Below are 16,839 nucleotides of genomic sequence, written 5' to 3'. Positions count from 1 at the left end.
GCATATCAGCTGATGTATGTAACAAATAAAACCCTCACTGGACGACACATTCAGTAAACATCCAGATTTATCTTTTCTTTAAATTTGCAAACAGTTATCGTATAACGATGAAGCGGAATTGTTTTATCATACTAGCAAAATTAGTGCATTACAGACAAACAGGCCATATACACACACTTGCCTGTGCAGCTAGTATGTAATGTCAGCTTTTATACAAAAAAAAGGAATCTTAAAGAAAACTGAGCTGCACATGAAAATATCAAGCTATTCTGGATATATCCAGGCTTTACAGACTTCTGGAGTTATGTAATAGTTTTTTGGTATAAAGTATTAACAGAGAAAGCAACCGAAACAGTTAGGCATCTTCTCAAAGCTAAAACTGAACATAATTATGTCCGAAGTGTTGCAAAGTCCGTATTGTTTTGGATTACAATCCTTCAGGGTTTCCTGATTTCACCTGTATCGCGCTTCACAGTGCTTAATCTTCATTCCTGGGTGTGATGTACGTGTATTAGTGTAGGTAGCTGTTTAGAGAGGTGATGCTGCACTTGGAGATCTCTGAGTACTGGTCTTGGTTCTTTTTGATTCTGTAGAAGTGCTCCATGTAGTTGGAGCGACCCAGAAGCTCCACAAAGTCCTCGTCATGGGTGATGATGAGCAGCTGGAAGTTACGCTGCCGAGAGCGACTCTTGATGATTCTGCCATTGAGAAAGTACACAGCAGATGTTAGAAACACAATAATGCCAATAATTAGTACGCACAATCCTGAGACACAACTGTTAATCGTCGAGAAATCGTGGGTTTGAATCCAAACATAACTGCAATAATTCATGTCCAAGAGATCACAGAGTATAGGAATTTGGCTGGTAAAGGATACTTTACATGATATAGCTTTCTTGCTCCTTTAGAAACAAATCTGCTTCATTTACTTAGAAAAAAAAGGTTTACGGTTCCTGAATGACATGATAAAAGCGTTCACCCCATCATACGAAAATCACGAGCTCAAATCCCAACAACGCCACAAGCATCTAAGCAGGAGTCCCAAGAAAGCAAACTTCTCACTGGGTGGGAGAGGCATATGCTCTCCTGTCAATCACACTCGTCAGTATCAGACACTTGTGAATCACGGGCATCTGTGAGCTCATGTATGTAAAAGAGAGTGGCCAGTGTGTGCACCACTCCACCATCTTCACCAGTAGCTAGAAAAGGTGCAGTTGCAGGTTGGCTTCATGCATCTTGGAGGAAGCACATGTTAAACTTCACCCTCTCTAGTTAGTTGCTGTCGTTTGATGGGGAGAACGGAGTGGCTGTTTGAAATCAGCCAAGACAAAAAATTAGGGAGGAAAATCCATTCATCCATCAATAAATACATAGGGTGGTGTTTTACGATTTTTCTGAGATCAAATTTTGATCCAAAATTTTAGATCCGTTCATATATTCCAAAGAAGCAACAGATGATGTGATGTTAACTTACTCCACCAAGGCATGGGCTAAAGACTCTATGTTCTCTCTGTCCAGATTGGTAGTGGGTTCATCTAGTGCAAGGATTCCACAGTTCAGACAGAACGTCTCTGCTAAAGCCAGCCGGATGATGAGCGAAGCCAAAACCTGTACAATTATACACACGAAAAAAAAATGGTCTTATAAATTAACATTTAGATAACAAAACAGGCTACGTATTAGCTTTTTATAAGCTTTCAAACATGACAGACACTGACTGCTACTAAATTAACATACTAACATTACTGACACACCTTCTGTCCAGCACTGCAGCGTCCTCGCATGTCTAAAGCTGTGTCTCCTTTGATCATGACCATTCTGTAGTTGTACGTTCGTCTCTTTGAACCAGCAGAGGCATTTTCATCCACGTCAGAGCGGATCTCTATATATTCTATATCTGAGACGAGACAATCATTCATACAGAAGAGTTTAAAATGGTGTGCACAGGAGATCATGTTTACTTTAACGGGTTTTTTCTTGCATATAATGTATTACATGTGAATTCAGGTTCAAGAAACGGTGATGTTCATGTAGTTAGTTGCAAATATATCAAATGAATCGCATGAAAATGAGGTGTGATTTTCACCACGGCTAACCCTATCCATCAGAAATAGATTCCACCATGTGAAGTAATATTTTTGTAGAAGACCTTGTCCACGATACGTGCTCCTCCACAGGTCTCGGATGATTTTGTTGATCTCTTCCATCTTCATACTGTGAAACTTCATTATTGTTCTGTATAAAAGCAAATACACAGGCTCTTAAAATGACTAAAAAGACAACTATTCCACACACACAAGTGTTACTTCAGTGTTATTAATGAGAGTAATGCATTGACACAACACACAGTTGTCTAAATCTTTCTACACAACATTGAATACAGTATATATACAGTATATTTTATATATATATATATATTTTAAACTTATATTGCACTAATACTATTTTTATTCTACTTTTAAGACTTCTAAGATCTACGTTTAAGAATTCAGAATAAGTTTCACTACATGCTTTTCCCATCGCACAGAGGCAGAGAAAGCAGACCGATGCAATCATCACGAGTGGGATGGGTTTAGAAAGCAAAACTGACTAAATAAGATCATATCCACGTCATATGATGTTCATATTATATCTTTTCAGTTTTACTGAAACTTAAATACTTTTTTAAAAAAATGCATTCAAACTAAGTGCTTTATACTGATCTCGGGCTATAATAAAGGTAATGCATGATCGAGGTTGGGAAGAAAATGTGATCTGCTGAATGCAAATATTTTTTCTGCGTTTGTGGTTGATTAGGAAGATCTCTTATCGTAACAAAACCAAAGACGAAAAGCCTTTGAATAATAAGATCTGTGACCAGTCAGCACACTCAACACTCCAACGCTCAGGGTCAAAGTTCATTCTAAATGTGAAACCATGACAGAAAATTCAGAGGTCAGCACAAGTACAATACTCAATGATATTTTATATCATTTAATCCTGAAGATTGTGTGCAAAAATAACTGATCACATTTCAGACCCTCTCTATCTAAGGCTGTGAATTCTCTCTGATTATTCACCAACGTCTACGTTTTCAACAGTGAACATCACCACACTTATTCTTTTCATCGAACGAAGAACCCCACTACTCTCTAACCCACAGGAACACACTTTATACAGTTGTGGGAGTGGTGAAATGGACATCAGTATTGAGTAAATGAGTGGAATAAATGACACATCAGACGAAATCTGTAAAATGTGATAGCAGACTAGAGAAATGTTTCCCCTGAAGGTTCTCTTTTGCAGTTAATGACTTTAAGTGAGCCTAATCAAGAGTTCTGTAATATTAGTAATACTAGTAGCAATTTTATATATATATATATATAAATAATCCAGTTAATTGGTTAATTGGCATTAACCAATTGGTTAATTGGCATTAACCATTGGTTAATAATCATATTCCTCAATATAATAATAGTAGTCCTTTTTCCCCACCTCGTCGTTTTTGCTGTTTATGAGTGTTTGACGTGTATAATGTAATGTGAATCTGCTATCTGAATTCTTTTTTTTTTTTTTTTTTTTGAGAAGGCAGAGATGATTCATTTCTCTCTGTGTCACTAACCATGTTACTGTAGGGATATTCCACTGTGTGTGTATGCATGCACACAGATACTTTCTTTAGTGTACTTCAACATACAATTATTGAATGAAGACTGTCTGCTATGAATAAGTTATCAGCCTCTGTACATAACAGACCACCGTGTGACTGGCAGTGAGCAGATATTATCTGAGGAGCAACAGCATTTTGCATCAAGTAACATTTCTGAGTTACAAGAAACAAAAATACGGTTCTCTCTGCTCAAGCACCAAACCACTCACATATTAAACGTAGATGACGAACCAAAAGAGAGCAAAACAAATACACTCATTTTTTTTTGGTTAATATGATTAGGGCTGAAAGTTAAGTTGGAAAGTTAGGGGTGAAGTTAGTTTGATATTCGGACATTAGACATTCAGAAGTGGTATTTTAGGGACTGTCGACAAATAAAAATAAGTGAAGACATATTTTGGGACAACAAAAGGTATACCTCGTGGGGGTTTCCAATTAAATTATTTTGGTACTCGTTTTGGGTCACAGGGTCACATGACCTAGAAGGTATTGAAGGACTAGTGATTTTTTTTTTAATGAAAAAAATAAATAAATAAATAATTACAAATGAATTCACATGACGCATAATTAATATTGATTAATTTCTATAATAATCTATAATAATAATCTATTAATTAAATTATTATTAATAAATTAACAAAAGCAGCATGCAATGACGCATGACATATGTATATTTAAGAAGAAATTAGAATAACTGGGGCACATAGCCAGGTAAGTAACAAGTACCACATTTTGCCTCTTACAAAAACCACAAAGTTTTCCAGGAAGGCAGTAAAGGCTTATGTAATGCTTGAGCTGTAGTTAGGCTGAAATGCAGAGTTGCACAACATAAATGCAATGTTTAGGTATTATTATTATTATTATTATTTTGTTTTAGGTTGTATTATTTTTACCTTCTTTTGAAGTAAGTTTTTTTTTATTTATATATTTCTATTTGCATTTCGAATGTTAATTAAATGCACTAAATAGATTTAGATTTTATTTTCATTTTTGTAAATAAGAAACAACTTAGTTGTTCATTTTAAGAGACCTGTCTTATTTTCTCTTGCATATTTAGTATTCGTCTTTAATAAAGAAAAAGTACTTCTTATCCAATTACTCGATTAATCAATGGAATAATTGGTAGAATACTCGATTACTAAAATAATCGATAGCGGCAGCCCTAAATATGATCACTATTATCTATAAACAGAACTTTTTGCCAAGAAACTCAGTAGTGTAAAGATTAATCTACAAACCCAGATTTAATTTGCTTGGTCTGACCAGCTATCAGCAAAACACATAGTCACCTCACATTCAGACCCATATCCAAGACTTAAGTAACATCACATTATTTACTTGCTGTTACCAGTTTTGTATCCATCATTTCTTCAGATTAAGAAATAAGAGAGTTAAAAGCAAGACAGCCTGGTAATGAGCAAAGATATTTTTTAAAGACTTGGCTAATAGTAATAGTCTTTGTTATTCAGCGTGTAGTAACAAGTGGTTAAAATATCTATTCAGTTATATAATACTGACTATTCAGCAGTCACTTACTGGTCCAGTGCTTTATAGTAGATGTCTAGGTCTTTGTTCGCCAGCTCAGTGGTCCTCATGACTATCATCTTATCCCGGAATCTCTCCTCGGCCTGGCAGTACTGATCCTCACGAAGTTCCTTGCGAAAATGCAGGATCTCCTCCTCGAAACCCCTCTGCCGCCCCACAGCCAAACTGCGATTCTTCTTCAGGTCCTCCAACTTCCGCTCCAATTCCCGTCGCTCACTGGTCAAACGAAACACAACACAAGAAATGCTTGAAAACATGCAAACACTAGTCTGGAATCTGCTATATGAACCAGCAGGCCCTATTTTTCTTCCCTCTGAATCTGATAAACAAAATGATCACCTCGTCTGCCTCGCTGCTCATAAAAAGACATTTATATTTACCATCCAAAAAGCTATTTAGGTTAAAGTGTGAGAAACCTAAGCATCATCACAAGGCAGTGGTAAAGTGAGTCACCATATGTTCAAAATCATTAAAATATTTTGATTACATCCACACAATAAACTTAATATTAAGAGCTAATTACTTGCGCAGCTCCATGACCTGCATGTTGCCCATCTCCTTCAGTAAGACCTCTCTTCTCCTGGAAACCTCCTTTAGCTCCTCCACACGCTTTCTCAAGGTCAGATTATCCTGAAGCCAGCGCTCTTGGACCTAAGACACAGAACCAGACATAGAACCACCAAAAAAAACAAGCCCACACAAACATGCTCAGAATACAAGACAACACACATCAGCATTAACTTGTCTTTCAGGAAAGAAGAGAAAGTCTCTCTACCTTCTGAGTGTCTATATCTTGCCGGATATTGCCCATGTCCTTGTTGATTTTCTCTCGCTGTTTCTCGGCTTCAGTCAGCTGAGCATTTATCTCCTGAAGTTCTGCCTCTTTTTGCTCAATAAAAAACATCAATGGAAAATTTAAGTGTAAAAGAATGTGACAACAGAGAAAACAGAATGAGAGAAGTGAATGTTGTACCTGCTTGTATTCATCTCTGCCCTCATCAATGTACTTGCCAATTTCTCTTTCCAATATGGCCAAACTTTTGACTTTCTCTTTGATATCATCAATCTATAATAAATGAAATTAAATATTATTATTCATTTGAAATGTAATGACTACTGATGGTTTAAATGCATAAAAAAGAAAGAATAAACCTGAAGACACATCCAGCATAAAACACTGAAAAGACAAGCATGGCTGATCGCACCTACTGTACGTTTTATTTAGAATTTTGAACAGAAAAGTTACATACCTTCTCCTGGCCCTCACTTTGTTTTTGCTTTCTGCGCTCAATCAGATCCTGCTTTTCATGCTGGAGCTTCTCTAAAGTGATGGCCAGTGGAGAGACCTGCTCCTTAGCATCCTACAGCACACACATGGTAAGTTTATTGAAACAAAACTAACACCCTCTTTCAACATTCACCTTATCACGCAGTACAGTATCTCATGAAACAGTAAGAGAATTTAGCTCTATCGTGCAAACGGTACCCGTATTTCTCTGTGCAGATCCTGAATTTCAGCACTAAACTCCACACACTGCTCTTCCAGCTGTTGTTGCTTCTGCATGTTGCTGGAAATCTGAAGTTTTTCAGCACGGATCTCATTCACACTACTCTTTAGGGTCTGTATCTGCTCTTGCTGGTCCTGAATGAGTTTGCGTTTTAGCTCCATCTTACTGCTGACTGAGCACAGGAAAAGAAAAAAAAAAAAAAAATCAGAATGATATAGAATAAGATACCACTTGAAAGAAAGCAGAAACTATATATTGCTGTTAAAAATACTGCTCTCTGCATTACACTACAGTAGACAGAAGGACGTAATGACTGGTAATTGTGAGGGGTGGTAGGGGGGTATGCAGTCTGGGGGTCATGATAACGTAGGTTGTGTTTGGTGTTAAATGCAGTGTTCATACTGGTATCAAGGCGATGCTGAACCTCCTGTTTCTCTTGGCTGACGTTCTGCATGGTGCGGCTCAGGTCCACTCCCTGAAGCTTGGCTGCATGCTGTGCTATCTTCCTCTCCACGTCCTTCAGATCCAGCTATGGTACAACATTTCAGTTACAGTACAATAACAATTACTTTACAAACAGTGACCTGGTGGCCTGTTTTGTTTATAAAAACATCGTCTGCAGTAATCTGAACATTTTAACCATTATAACTCTTCTAACATTCAGGGACAAAAACACATTCACTGTATTAAAATATTAAATATATTAAATGCCTACAAAGAGTGAAATTTGGAGTGGGTAACTCTACAGTCAGTGATGTATTAAAACAACATTAACACATAGTAGTACACGTCAAATAATTATTAATCTGAAATGAACCCAGTGAAATTAAATGAAGAGTAATTCAAGATATTTTTTTGCATTTAATAACGTATTGAAATAATTTTATAATCGCAGAGTGACCTCAGACCTGGTAGCGGTCCATGAGGGAAATGTCCTGTAGACAGGCTTTGGCTGTATCCTCCTCAGACATTAAAAGAGACAGCAGACTCTCCTGCTCCTCAATCTCTCTCTTAAATTTCTCTATTTCACGGTTCACACTCTGCAGTTTATTCCTTAACTCAGGGAGATCCTTCTCATGCAGCTCTGCAATAGTCTGTCTGTGGAACAAAATAAAAAAAATACCTTAACGAACCATCAAAAAAGGCTGTCATAAATGAAACATCACTGTAGCGTCAATACAAGAGTTTATAAGTTGGGGCGGAGGAATCAAAATAGCATTAATCTTATCAATAAAGCGATAAGGCTATGTTGATTAATTACACTTGTAACAAGAAGACATGGGCCACGAGAGCTGTGTTATAATATGCAAGAAGACAGCTGTTTATATGACTCAAAGAAAATGTACTGACCTGACAGGTTTGAGGGACATCATGTCATCACGCTTGCGCTCCTTCCTCTTCAGGTCCTGCTCTGTGTTTTTCAGCTTGTCCGGAACCAGACGCAGTTTGGACTGCATGTCATTAATGACATCCTGGAGCTCAGTCTCTGAGGGGAAGACACGCTGACACACTGGGCAGCACGGCTCACCCTCTTCTGTCAGCTGGCTGATGAACTGGGTGTACACGGCTGTAGCCCCCGCCAGCATTGCTGATTAGAAAATTAAAAAGAACACAGAGAGGGAGGAGCGTAATCCAGACAGCAGGAAATAGAGAGATTGGTAAAGATAGCGGAATTAAGAAATATTATTACTGTGGATGCCTTATGAATTAAAGATAACTAAAAAAACAACTTTCCAAGTAAAAGGAATCAAGTTTCCCTTAAAATATGTCCATACCTCTCTGCTTGAAGCACTTCTCCAGATCATCCTGCAATTTGCTCAGATCAGACTCAAAGTCCTGGCTACCACACACATTGAAGATTTTCTCCTCATAATTGGCCAGCTGCTGTTCTTTGCGTCGAATCTCAGCGGCACAGTGACTCTTGTTTTGCTCTCTGGATGCCAGCTCCTTACTAACACATTACAGACAGACAGAATTGGAGAAATGATCATAGAATGGAGTCAGGTGTGTTAAAATGAGGCCAATGGGAAAACACTGAAGTATTCTCCAGACAAAGATAAACCTCTCATTCCAAAGGCTAATCTCAGAAACCAATTATACTGTACAATAATAGACCTGTGTTTCTCCAAAAGAAATCTGAGATTCAAGAATGTTTTAAAGGTCCAGCTTCTGGTTATGCACAGATCATTTCCCCCCAACCTTACATCCTCATAAGATACGTTTTGAGATAAATCGATGTCACCAGGCTGTGTCTTTAGGTAATCGGTGAGTTTATAATGAAACATTATTATTAAGCACAATTATCAAAACCATTATTATTATTTTATTCCAAAATTCAAAAAGAATGAAACGTTTATTCACTACTACAGTATAGATGACTGCTTAAGGGCATGGATTTGTACTTGAGACTCACTTGAGTTTGCTCAGCTTCTCTCTGATGGAGTTGATCTCTCTAGATTTGCTATAAATCCAGTCCTCAAGCTCTCTCTTGTTAGGGAAGTGGCCCAACAGAGAAACCAGGTCTTCATTGTGCCTGGACTTGATCTTCCTTACTTGATCATCTTTATCAGTCTAAATGCCACAGTTGAAATACAAATATTTCACATCTATATTTAACAAGCAAAAATAAATTATATTTGTTATTTCAGTCTTATTAATACTTTTGTTTTCTAACATCTTTTCTAACTATTCGGCAGTTAGTCGGTTTAATAATAAATGTCCAAATACGAATGTATGTGTGTGAATGTCTGTCATCTACTGTATGTAATGAAAAGTGTAGAATACTGACAGTGATTAATTAGATTAAGGTAAATTTGTGAAACTCACTTTATCTTTCTTCAGCATGTCCATTTGTGTGCGTGCTGTGGTGTGCGTGTTGAGGGTTTCCATTTCCTGATCGAGTTTGCGCTGAGCTTGGTCCAATTCCAGCTTTTCTCTCTGTAGCTCCTGCACCTCCATCTTCAGATGGTCCACAGTGGAATCCTGCACAGCTTTCTCCAGCTCTCGCTCCTACGCACAGGTATAACTATATATAACCATAATGTTACACACACAGACACACACTGTGGTGTTTGTGTGTAGCTGCAGTGTTACTATACGGTACTCCACCAAGTTAGACAAGTGGGATAGTGTTAGGTGTTTTTATTTTAATACATTTTGATCTAGCTGGAATTTCTGAGTAGCATTTTATTCTTATTATTTTAAGGTATTTATATTTAATAACCAACTGATAAGTGTCCTGGTAGTGAATTTTCCACAGAAGTACACAATAAACCTGGATGAACACTTACTGCTTTTGTGAGCTCAGTCTCTAGCTCCTGAAGTCTGGATGAGGAACCTTCCAGTCTTTGTAATTCAGACTTGATGTTTTTAAGTTCTTGCTGCTTCTTGACCTGTATGTCCTTCTTCAGCTCGATGGTCCTCTCCAAGCCCGTCTTCTTATCACGGATCTCATCGATGTTTTGCTGTTTCTGTTTTTCCTTCTCCTGCAGGTCAACCTTGAACAGAGTTTAGCCATTTACACGGTGAGAACCTAAAATTATAGTTCATACTAGAAACACACTATTTTTTCCACAGGTCAAAGTTTACCTAGATGAAGACTGTGTGACATGAAAGTACCCTCAACCAAAAGCAAACATAGTGAATGCCATGTCTGACTGTTGCTTTATCGAACAAACAAACACAAACAAACAAAAAAACATACAAAACAATTCAAATATTCAGTTTTCTCCTGTATCTCTAAAGCAAGGGGTCAAAAATCATAAATCTCATTAGGTATGACCCTCAAGACTTGATCATGGTCAAGATGAATCATGGTCATGTGTCCTGCAGTTAAATCTGGAATGAACGTAAAAGTTAAACAGCATGCACATTCATATTCATTTCCCATTCTTAGACACAACATAAAAGCAGATGTTTCCAATAATCAGATTTTGCACAAATATTCAACAATTTGTTTTTGTTGTAGAATCCTGCAGCAGAAATCCACTTGTTATTGCTCATTACCAATAACATTTTAAGTGGAACTTTATTCCTCTTCATTATTATTTACTGCATATAGCATTTTACCAAGATAGAGATTTGACCATGAAATTAAAATTTAGTTGTAAATATATCCATATAAACCTTCGCTAGAATGATTCAGCCATGAACTCTACTCTCACCCCTGAACTCTACTCTCACCCCTTGGTCCCTGACACGGCTTTTTATATTGCAGAGCTTTTCTGCTAAAGGTATAAAAACAACTTATTGCCATTTATTAATACAGTTACAGCATACACAGCTTCAGTCTCAATGGCCTTGGTGATGCAGAAAATCATACTCTAAAAAAGTAACAATTATAAAGAAAACAGTATGATGTATTAAGAAATGTTTACCATAACCCTGCTGAGCGCCTCGGCCTCTTGATTCTGTCTCTCTCCAACTTGTTTATGGAAGCTCTGGAGCTGCCGCTCACTGAAAGGAGCTCTGTCATATCCTTCCATTTCCAGGTAAGAAGCTAAAGACTTCACCTCAGCATCCCGATTCTTTATATGCAACGCCTGCTTGTCTGCTTCCATCTGCAGGCGACCTTCCATGAGCAGACAAACACAATATTCATGAGAGTTGAATAGAGTTCAGGTGACCAACAACAATTAAAGTTTATTTTAATGGTTCTCTAACATGAACACAACATCCCAATCAGTTGGTATTTCTTCATAAAATGAAATGTTCTCTAGGTTTTATATCTCACCTAGACTTTATTAGAATTTATTGATATACTTAGTGAACACACATTTAATTAATTTAAGTAGCCTTCCATATACATGTACAAGACGGCGGTGAGACCGGCCAGGTTGTATGGTTTAGAGACAGAGTCACTGAGGAAGAGACAGGAGTCAGAGCTGGAGGTAGCAGAGCTGAAGATGCTGAGGTTCTCTTTGGGAGTGACACGGTTGGACAGGATTAGGAACGGGTACATCAGAGGGATGGCTCATGTTGGACGTTTGGGGGACGAAGTTAGGGAGGCCAGATTAAGATGGTTTGGACATGTTCAGAGGAGGGAGAGTGAGTATATTGGTAGGAGAATGTTGGACATGGAGCTGCCAGGCAGGAGGCAAAGAGGAAGGCCAAAGAGGATGTATATGGATGTAATAAATGAGGATATGAAGCTAGTGGGCGCAAGTGTTGAGGATGCAGAAGATAGGGATAGGTGGAGAGAGATGATTCGCTGTGGCCACCCCTGAAGGGAAAAACCGAAAGAAGTAGAAGCCTATATATATACACATTTTATATACATATATACACACAAAATGATTAATGATATTTAACTGCACTCGTTAAAAAGATCTGCAGAACCCTACAGTCGCTAAGAGGAGAACGTTATTACATACCCTGTTCAATGAGTAGGTCTGACTTGGTATAGTTCATCCTCTGGCACTCGCGACCTGCCCTCTCCAGTTCACGCTGACATTCTGTGAGTCTCTTCTCTTTCTTCTTGACTGTGAGCTGGTGATTCTCGTACATCTCCTGCAGCTGCTCATCTGAACCCTGAAACACCTACAAGTGCCCAAGACCAAAAGCTAGTTTAAAATATATATGTTGCTGAGAGTGAAAACAGTAATTGTATGTCCTTTGTTGAGATAATGGAAAAATTATATTCTTTAAAAACTGTAATCTAAATCAAATATATTGTAGACAATTTTAATCTAGATCAAATTACTCTTTTTATTTATTCAGCAGACTTAAAAACGCTACAACAATAAACAATTGCAGACATTACTTTAGTGAGAATAAGAAAAGCTTTTTGGTTTCCAGTGTACCGAAACATATGACCCGGCAAACATACTGCACTGAATTTCTGACCGGTCCAACCTCAAAACACTTTCTTATTAACATTTTGTGAAGCTGTACCAGTTTTACTTTTCATCACAGGCTTATCATAAACTATATGATTAGATTGTAATAACCTGGAATTCCACTTTCCTGCAGTCGTATATAATACACTAGCCAAGAACACTTTTTACCCGATATACAAATGTCCCAAAGAAATAAACAAATGATATATGTATCCTAATAACTGTATCTTGTAGTCATTTATCCATCCTCTACAATAGAAACTGCAGTAACTATCTATGCTGCATATAACAGTATAGCTCTAGCAATGTCAGTAGTTCCTTTTTCTAATTTTACTCTTTGTTTTGGAATGAAGAGTAAATCCCAGAAACATTTTGCATACTTGTATCAACACTAGTGATTTGCTGTATGTCATGACTGATTAATGACTAATGTATAACTAAGCTAGCTGCAAAACGTTTCCATGTCACCACAGAAACATTAACGAAGATTAATTTCCTGTTGCTGACATTTAGAGGCATCTATCTCCCTCTACATCTGACCTACTGAGCAGCTCTCACTTCAAGGATGGATGCTGAGGTTACACTGTAGATCATGTCATTTTTGGATAAATAATTTGATGTTACCTGCTCCATCTTCTCCTCTAATTCATGATTGTCATCTTCCATCTGTTTCTTCCTGCTGTCCAGAGCCTTGATATCATTATCCAGTTTCATGACTTTGCCTAGATTGTCATCGATGTCATTCAACCGATTCTACAAATACAAAGGAAGTAGACATTTTGTTGGGGAAGGACAAAGTCACATACTAATACACATACACTCATCAGCCACTTTGCTAACAGTCAGTCATGCAATTATCCAATCATAGAGATCCAGGTCAAGAGCTTGGATGTTGGCACCAAATGGGCAGGTTTAGGTATTTCAGAAACTGTTGAGCTCCTGAGATTTGCACATACAACAGTCTATTGAGGGGGAAAAAAAAAAAAAAGAATCCAGTGTCCATCCTGTGGCCAGTAGAGCCTTCAGATCAAAGGAGAACAGCCAGACTGGTTTCTGCTGACAGGAAGACTAAAATCACACAAATAACCACTCTGTGGTAAACAGTGGTGAGAAGAAAAGCATTTCCCAGGTTCTTTGTAGTAAACTCTACAGACTGTTGTATGGAAAAATCAAGAGATCAGCAAATTCAGAAATACTCAAACCAACAGCCAAGCCATGGTCAAATTCCACATTCTGATATTGGACATGAACTTTAATTGATGCTCTAGACCTGGATCTGCATCAGTTTATGCACTGCATTGCTCACAAGATTGGCTTAATGAAAAACTGCATGACTCAGCAGGTTTAAACTGGCCAGAGGGCCCATTTCCATGCGTTATGGAGAAAACTTTAGAATAACCAGGAAGTGATTTTACATCATGTAATCTATTACAATTGTAAACAAAACTCATATCCATCACACCCTCAGTTCAGCTCTGTCTTACCTCCATGGGGTCAATTTGGTTCTCAATGCGCTGTATACTTTCTTTAGAGGCTGCAAGCTGGGCTTCTTTAGTGGACAACTGTTCCTTGATCTCCTGAGCCTTTTCTTTATTCTGCTTAAGATATTTCAACTCCATTTGACAAGATTTGACTGTGTTGGTCTGCTTCAGCCTTAACTGACGAAGGGTTTCCAGCACCTTGATGTACCTATGAAAGAATTATTTTTAACAAATAAAGGTTTTTATCACTGAAATTAGCCGTGCTCTGTGACATAAACGTGTTATTATAAGATTGACAAAAGGTATTATATGTCACTTAAAGAACCTGGAGAAGTATCAGGACTGTAAACAAACACAGGGCCACACGCTGTGCCAGAGCAGGATAATATACCTTGTTGCTGAGAAAATCTCATCAAATTTCTGCTTGAGGGCTTTTCCTTCACTGAGAGGCCAATTAGACTCCTCTTGGTGGCAGAAGATGACATGGTTGAGCACTGCCTTCGAAACGCCCAGAGCTGAGATCATCTCACGGTCTATCTCAGCGCATTTTGAGCTCAGACTCACTTTTTCTCCATGCCTGTGGAGAAAAGCATTCATCCATCTTCAGTAAATACTACAGGTTAACCTGCAAACACTGGCCCTGCTACTCTAATATAGTTACTGTTCCCGTAAGAGTCTTTAAACCCTTCTGCAAGACTTTTCTATGAGCAGTTAAGCTACAAATCTATGCTTCTAATCTCAAATCAAGTCTCATTAGTTTCATTGTTTTTAGTTACATGAGATAATGCAAAATTCAGTTGCATAGATACGCTTCAAAACTGAATTTTGTTATGTCAGTATGACGGAATTTTATGTTAGTGTTGATGGTGTAATGATTTCAGACCTTTTTTTCAGCCCAAATGTTAAACAGAAGAAATATATATGGGGATTATTAAAACCCACTTTATTCTGGTGATGACTCCTTCAAGGGTTTTGAACTCGGGTGCTTTTTTGCCCTTCTGTGTGCTCTGCATGGAACGCTGTACAGCTACGGGCTCCCCGTTAACATCTCTGAACTGCAGCCGTATCTGGGCACGTACATCTGTTTCATGGGCATCCTGAGAAAATGTAGTAATATATATTATATATAAAACTAATATATATAAACTACTAATGTCAAATACAAATACCATAAAAAACAACACCTACCTTTGGATCATGTACAAATGTATTTCCTTTACTTCCAGGTGGAAAATCTCCCGAGGTGACATATTTAAGACACTCGATAATAGTCTAAAAAGAAAGATAAAACATTGTTCTATAACCCATGAAAGTGCTGAATGATTATGCTGTTGGATAGGAGTTCATCTACTAAAGCAAACTTTTCAAGAGACAATGTTATGCCAACCAGGCATAACATTATGACCACATGCCTTATATTGTGTTGGTCTCCCTTGTGCTGCCAAATCAGCCCTGACCCGTTATGCACTGTGTAATCTGACACCTTTCTATCAGAACCAGCATTAACTTCTTCAGCAATTTGAGCAACAGTAGCTCGTCTGTTGGATCGGATCACACAGGCCAGCCTTCGCTCCCCACGTGCATCAATGAGCCTCGACCGCCCATGACCCTGTCTCTGGTTCCCCACTGTTCCTTCCTTGGACAACTTTTGATAGAAACTGACCACTGCAGGCCAGGAACACCCCACAAGAGCTGCAGTTTTGGAGATGCTCTGATCCAGCCCTCTAGCCATCACAATTTAGCCCTAAATAACAGGTGCCATGTTGAGGAGATAATCAGTGTTATTCACTTCACCTCTCACTTCTCATAATGTTACGCCTGATCCGTGTATAATCTAAACAGAAATAATTACACAGCGCCTTCCAAAAGTATTCACCCCTGTTAAGTCATCATACTGATCTGGATTAGAAAAGATACAGTTTGTTCCAGACAGTATTTTTATTTTTTTAATTGCAAACCAGTATGCTCCTAAATTTGTCATTTCACCAAAAAAAATACTGTTTGTGTACGTATTCACCCCTCTGTTCTGGGGGGAATCCTGTAATCCTAACAATCATGCTGAATGTGCAGAAATAATATCCCACACCCAGGTATAAAAACAGACCGTTTTCCCGGCTCCATTCGGTCCCACCAGAACTGTCAGTGGACTGAAGAATGTAATTATCTGCTTGTCTTTGTCCTCAACTCCAAAACTCCTCACTCCAAGGATGCTCATCTTCTCAATTTTTGACATCTTGACTCAGCGTGCTGTCTGTAAGCAGTTGAAGCAGTAAAATGTTAAAAAAGGAGAAAAATATGAAAGCTTAATATAGTTAACATCAACAGTATTAATGCACCACAATTAAAAAACATAAGGAAGCTGAAGCTAATGACAATACTGCTGAAACCTGGTAACCCTTCAAACCAGTTCATATTTAAACTCACTCTTGACAATGCTGAAGAACCAGTTAGTAGTGGGTCAGTAATGGGTTAGTAGTGAGTTAGTAGTGGGGTAACAGTAACTGGGGTAATAGTGAGTTATTAACCTGACTGTCAGAAGACGTCTCGTGTGTATTGACTGTTTACAGCTAGCTGATTAGCTTCAGCAGAGCAACACTGATTACAAGCGACACTCTGCAATATGACCACAATAAAACGGATCTGTTTTAATTTCCGTGATATTTATTAAAGTTGAAGTGACATAACAGCCAAATTCCATTTAAATATATATATATATATATATTCGCCTTCACAGTCACTTACGGCAAACTCTACACCACAGAACTGTCTTTTTCCCGCGTGTGACGTACTTCCGCACGAAGAGCGCATGCGCGCCAAAC

At 38.1% G+C, this 16,839-nt stretch overlaps 1 protein-coding gene across 3 annotated transcripts; it reads right to left on the bottom strand.

Moving 5' to 3' along the window:
• Positions 1-49: 49 nt before the first annotated feature.
• rad50 (RAD50 homolog, double strand break repair protein) lies at positions 50-16,839 on the bottom strand. 3 transcript variants are annotated; one of them, XM_058415969.1, is made up of 27 exons: positions 16,763-16,803; positions 16,546-16,633; positions 16,125-16,271; positions 15,209-15,292; positions 14,963-15,117; positions 14,412-14,597; positions 14,024-14,228; positions 13,164-13,292; positions 12,075-12,240; positions 11,079-11,272; positions 9,993-10,199; positions 9,529-9,711; positions 9,116-9,273; positions 8,478-8,653; positions 8,053-8,290; positions 7,611-7,800; positions 7,105-7,231; positions 6,681-6,874; positions 6,445-6,555; positions 6,168-6,260; positions 5,970-6,083; positions 5,718-5,845; positions 5,186-5,410; positions 2,150-2,235; positions 1,755-1,897; positions 1,475-1,608; positions 50-698 (listed from the first exon to the last, which is right to left on the bottom strand). In XM_058415969.1, exons 3-27 carry the CDS (start codon positions 16,251-16,253, stop codon positions 512-514), a joined length of 3,942 nt encoding a protein of 1,313 aa, XP_058271952.1. In that variant the 5' UTR covers positions 16,254-16,271; positions 16,546-16,633; positions 16,763-16,803; the 3' UTR covers positions 50-511. The 3 variants fall into 3 exon arrangements, with proteins under 3 accessions (XP_058271952.1, XP_058271953.1, XP_058271955.1); XM_058415970.1 differs by lacking the exon at positions 16,546-16,633 and having other exon boundaries at positions 16,763-16,839; XM_058415972.1 differs by lacking the exon at positions 16,763-16,803 and having other exon boundaries at positions 16,445-16,571.

Source organism: Hemibagrus wyckioides, linkage group LG18 (assembly GCF_019097595.1).
Source record: "Hemibagrus wyckioides isolate EC202008001 linkage group LG18, SWU_Hwy_1.0, whole genome shotgun sequence".
Taxonomy (NCBI): domain Eukaryota; kingdom Metazoa; phylum Chordata; class Actinopteri; order Siluriformes; family Bagridae; genus Hemibagrus; species Hemibagrus wyckioides.
The sequence above is the reverse complement of the archived record's forward strand: the minus strand, read 5'-3'. Positions and strand labels throughout refer to the sequence as shown.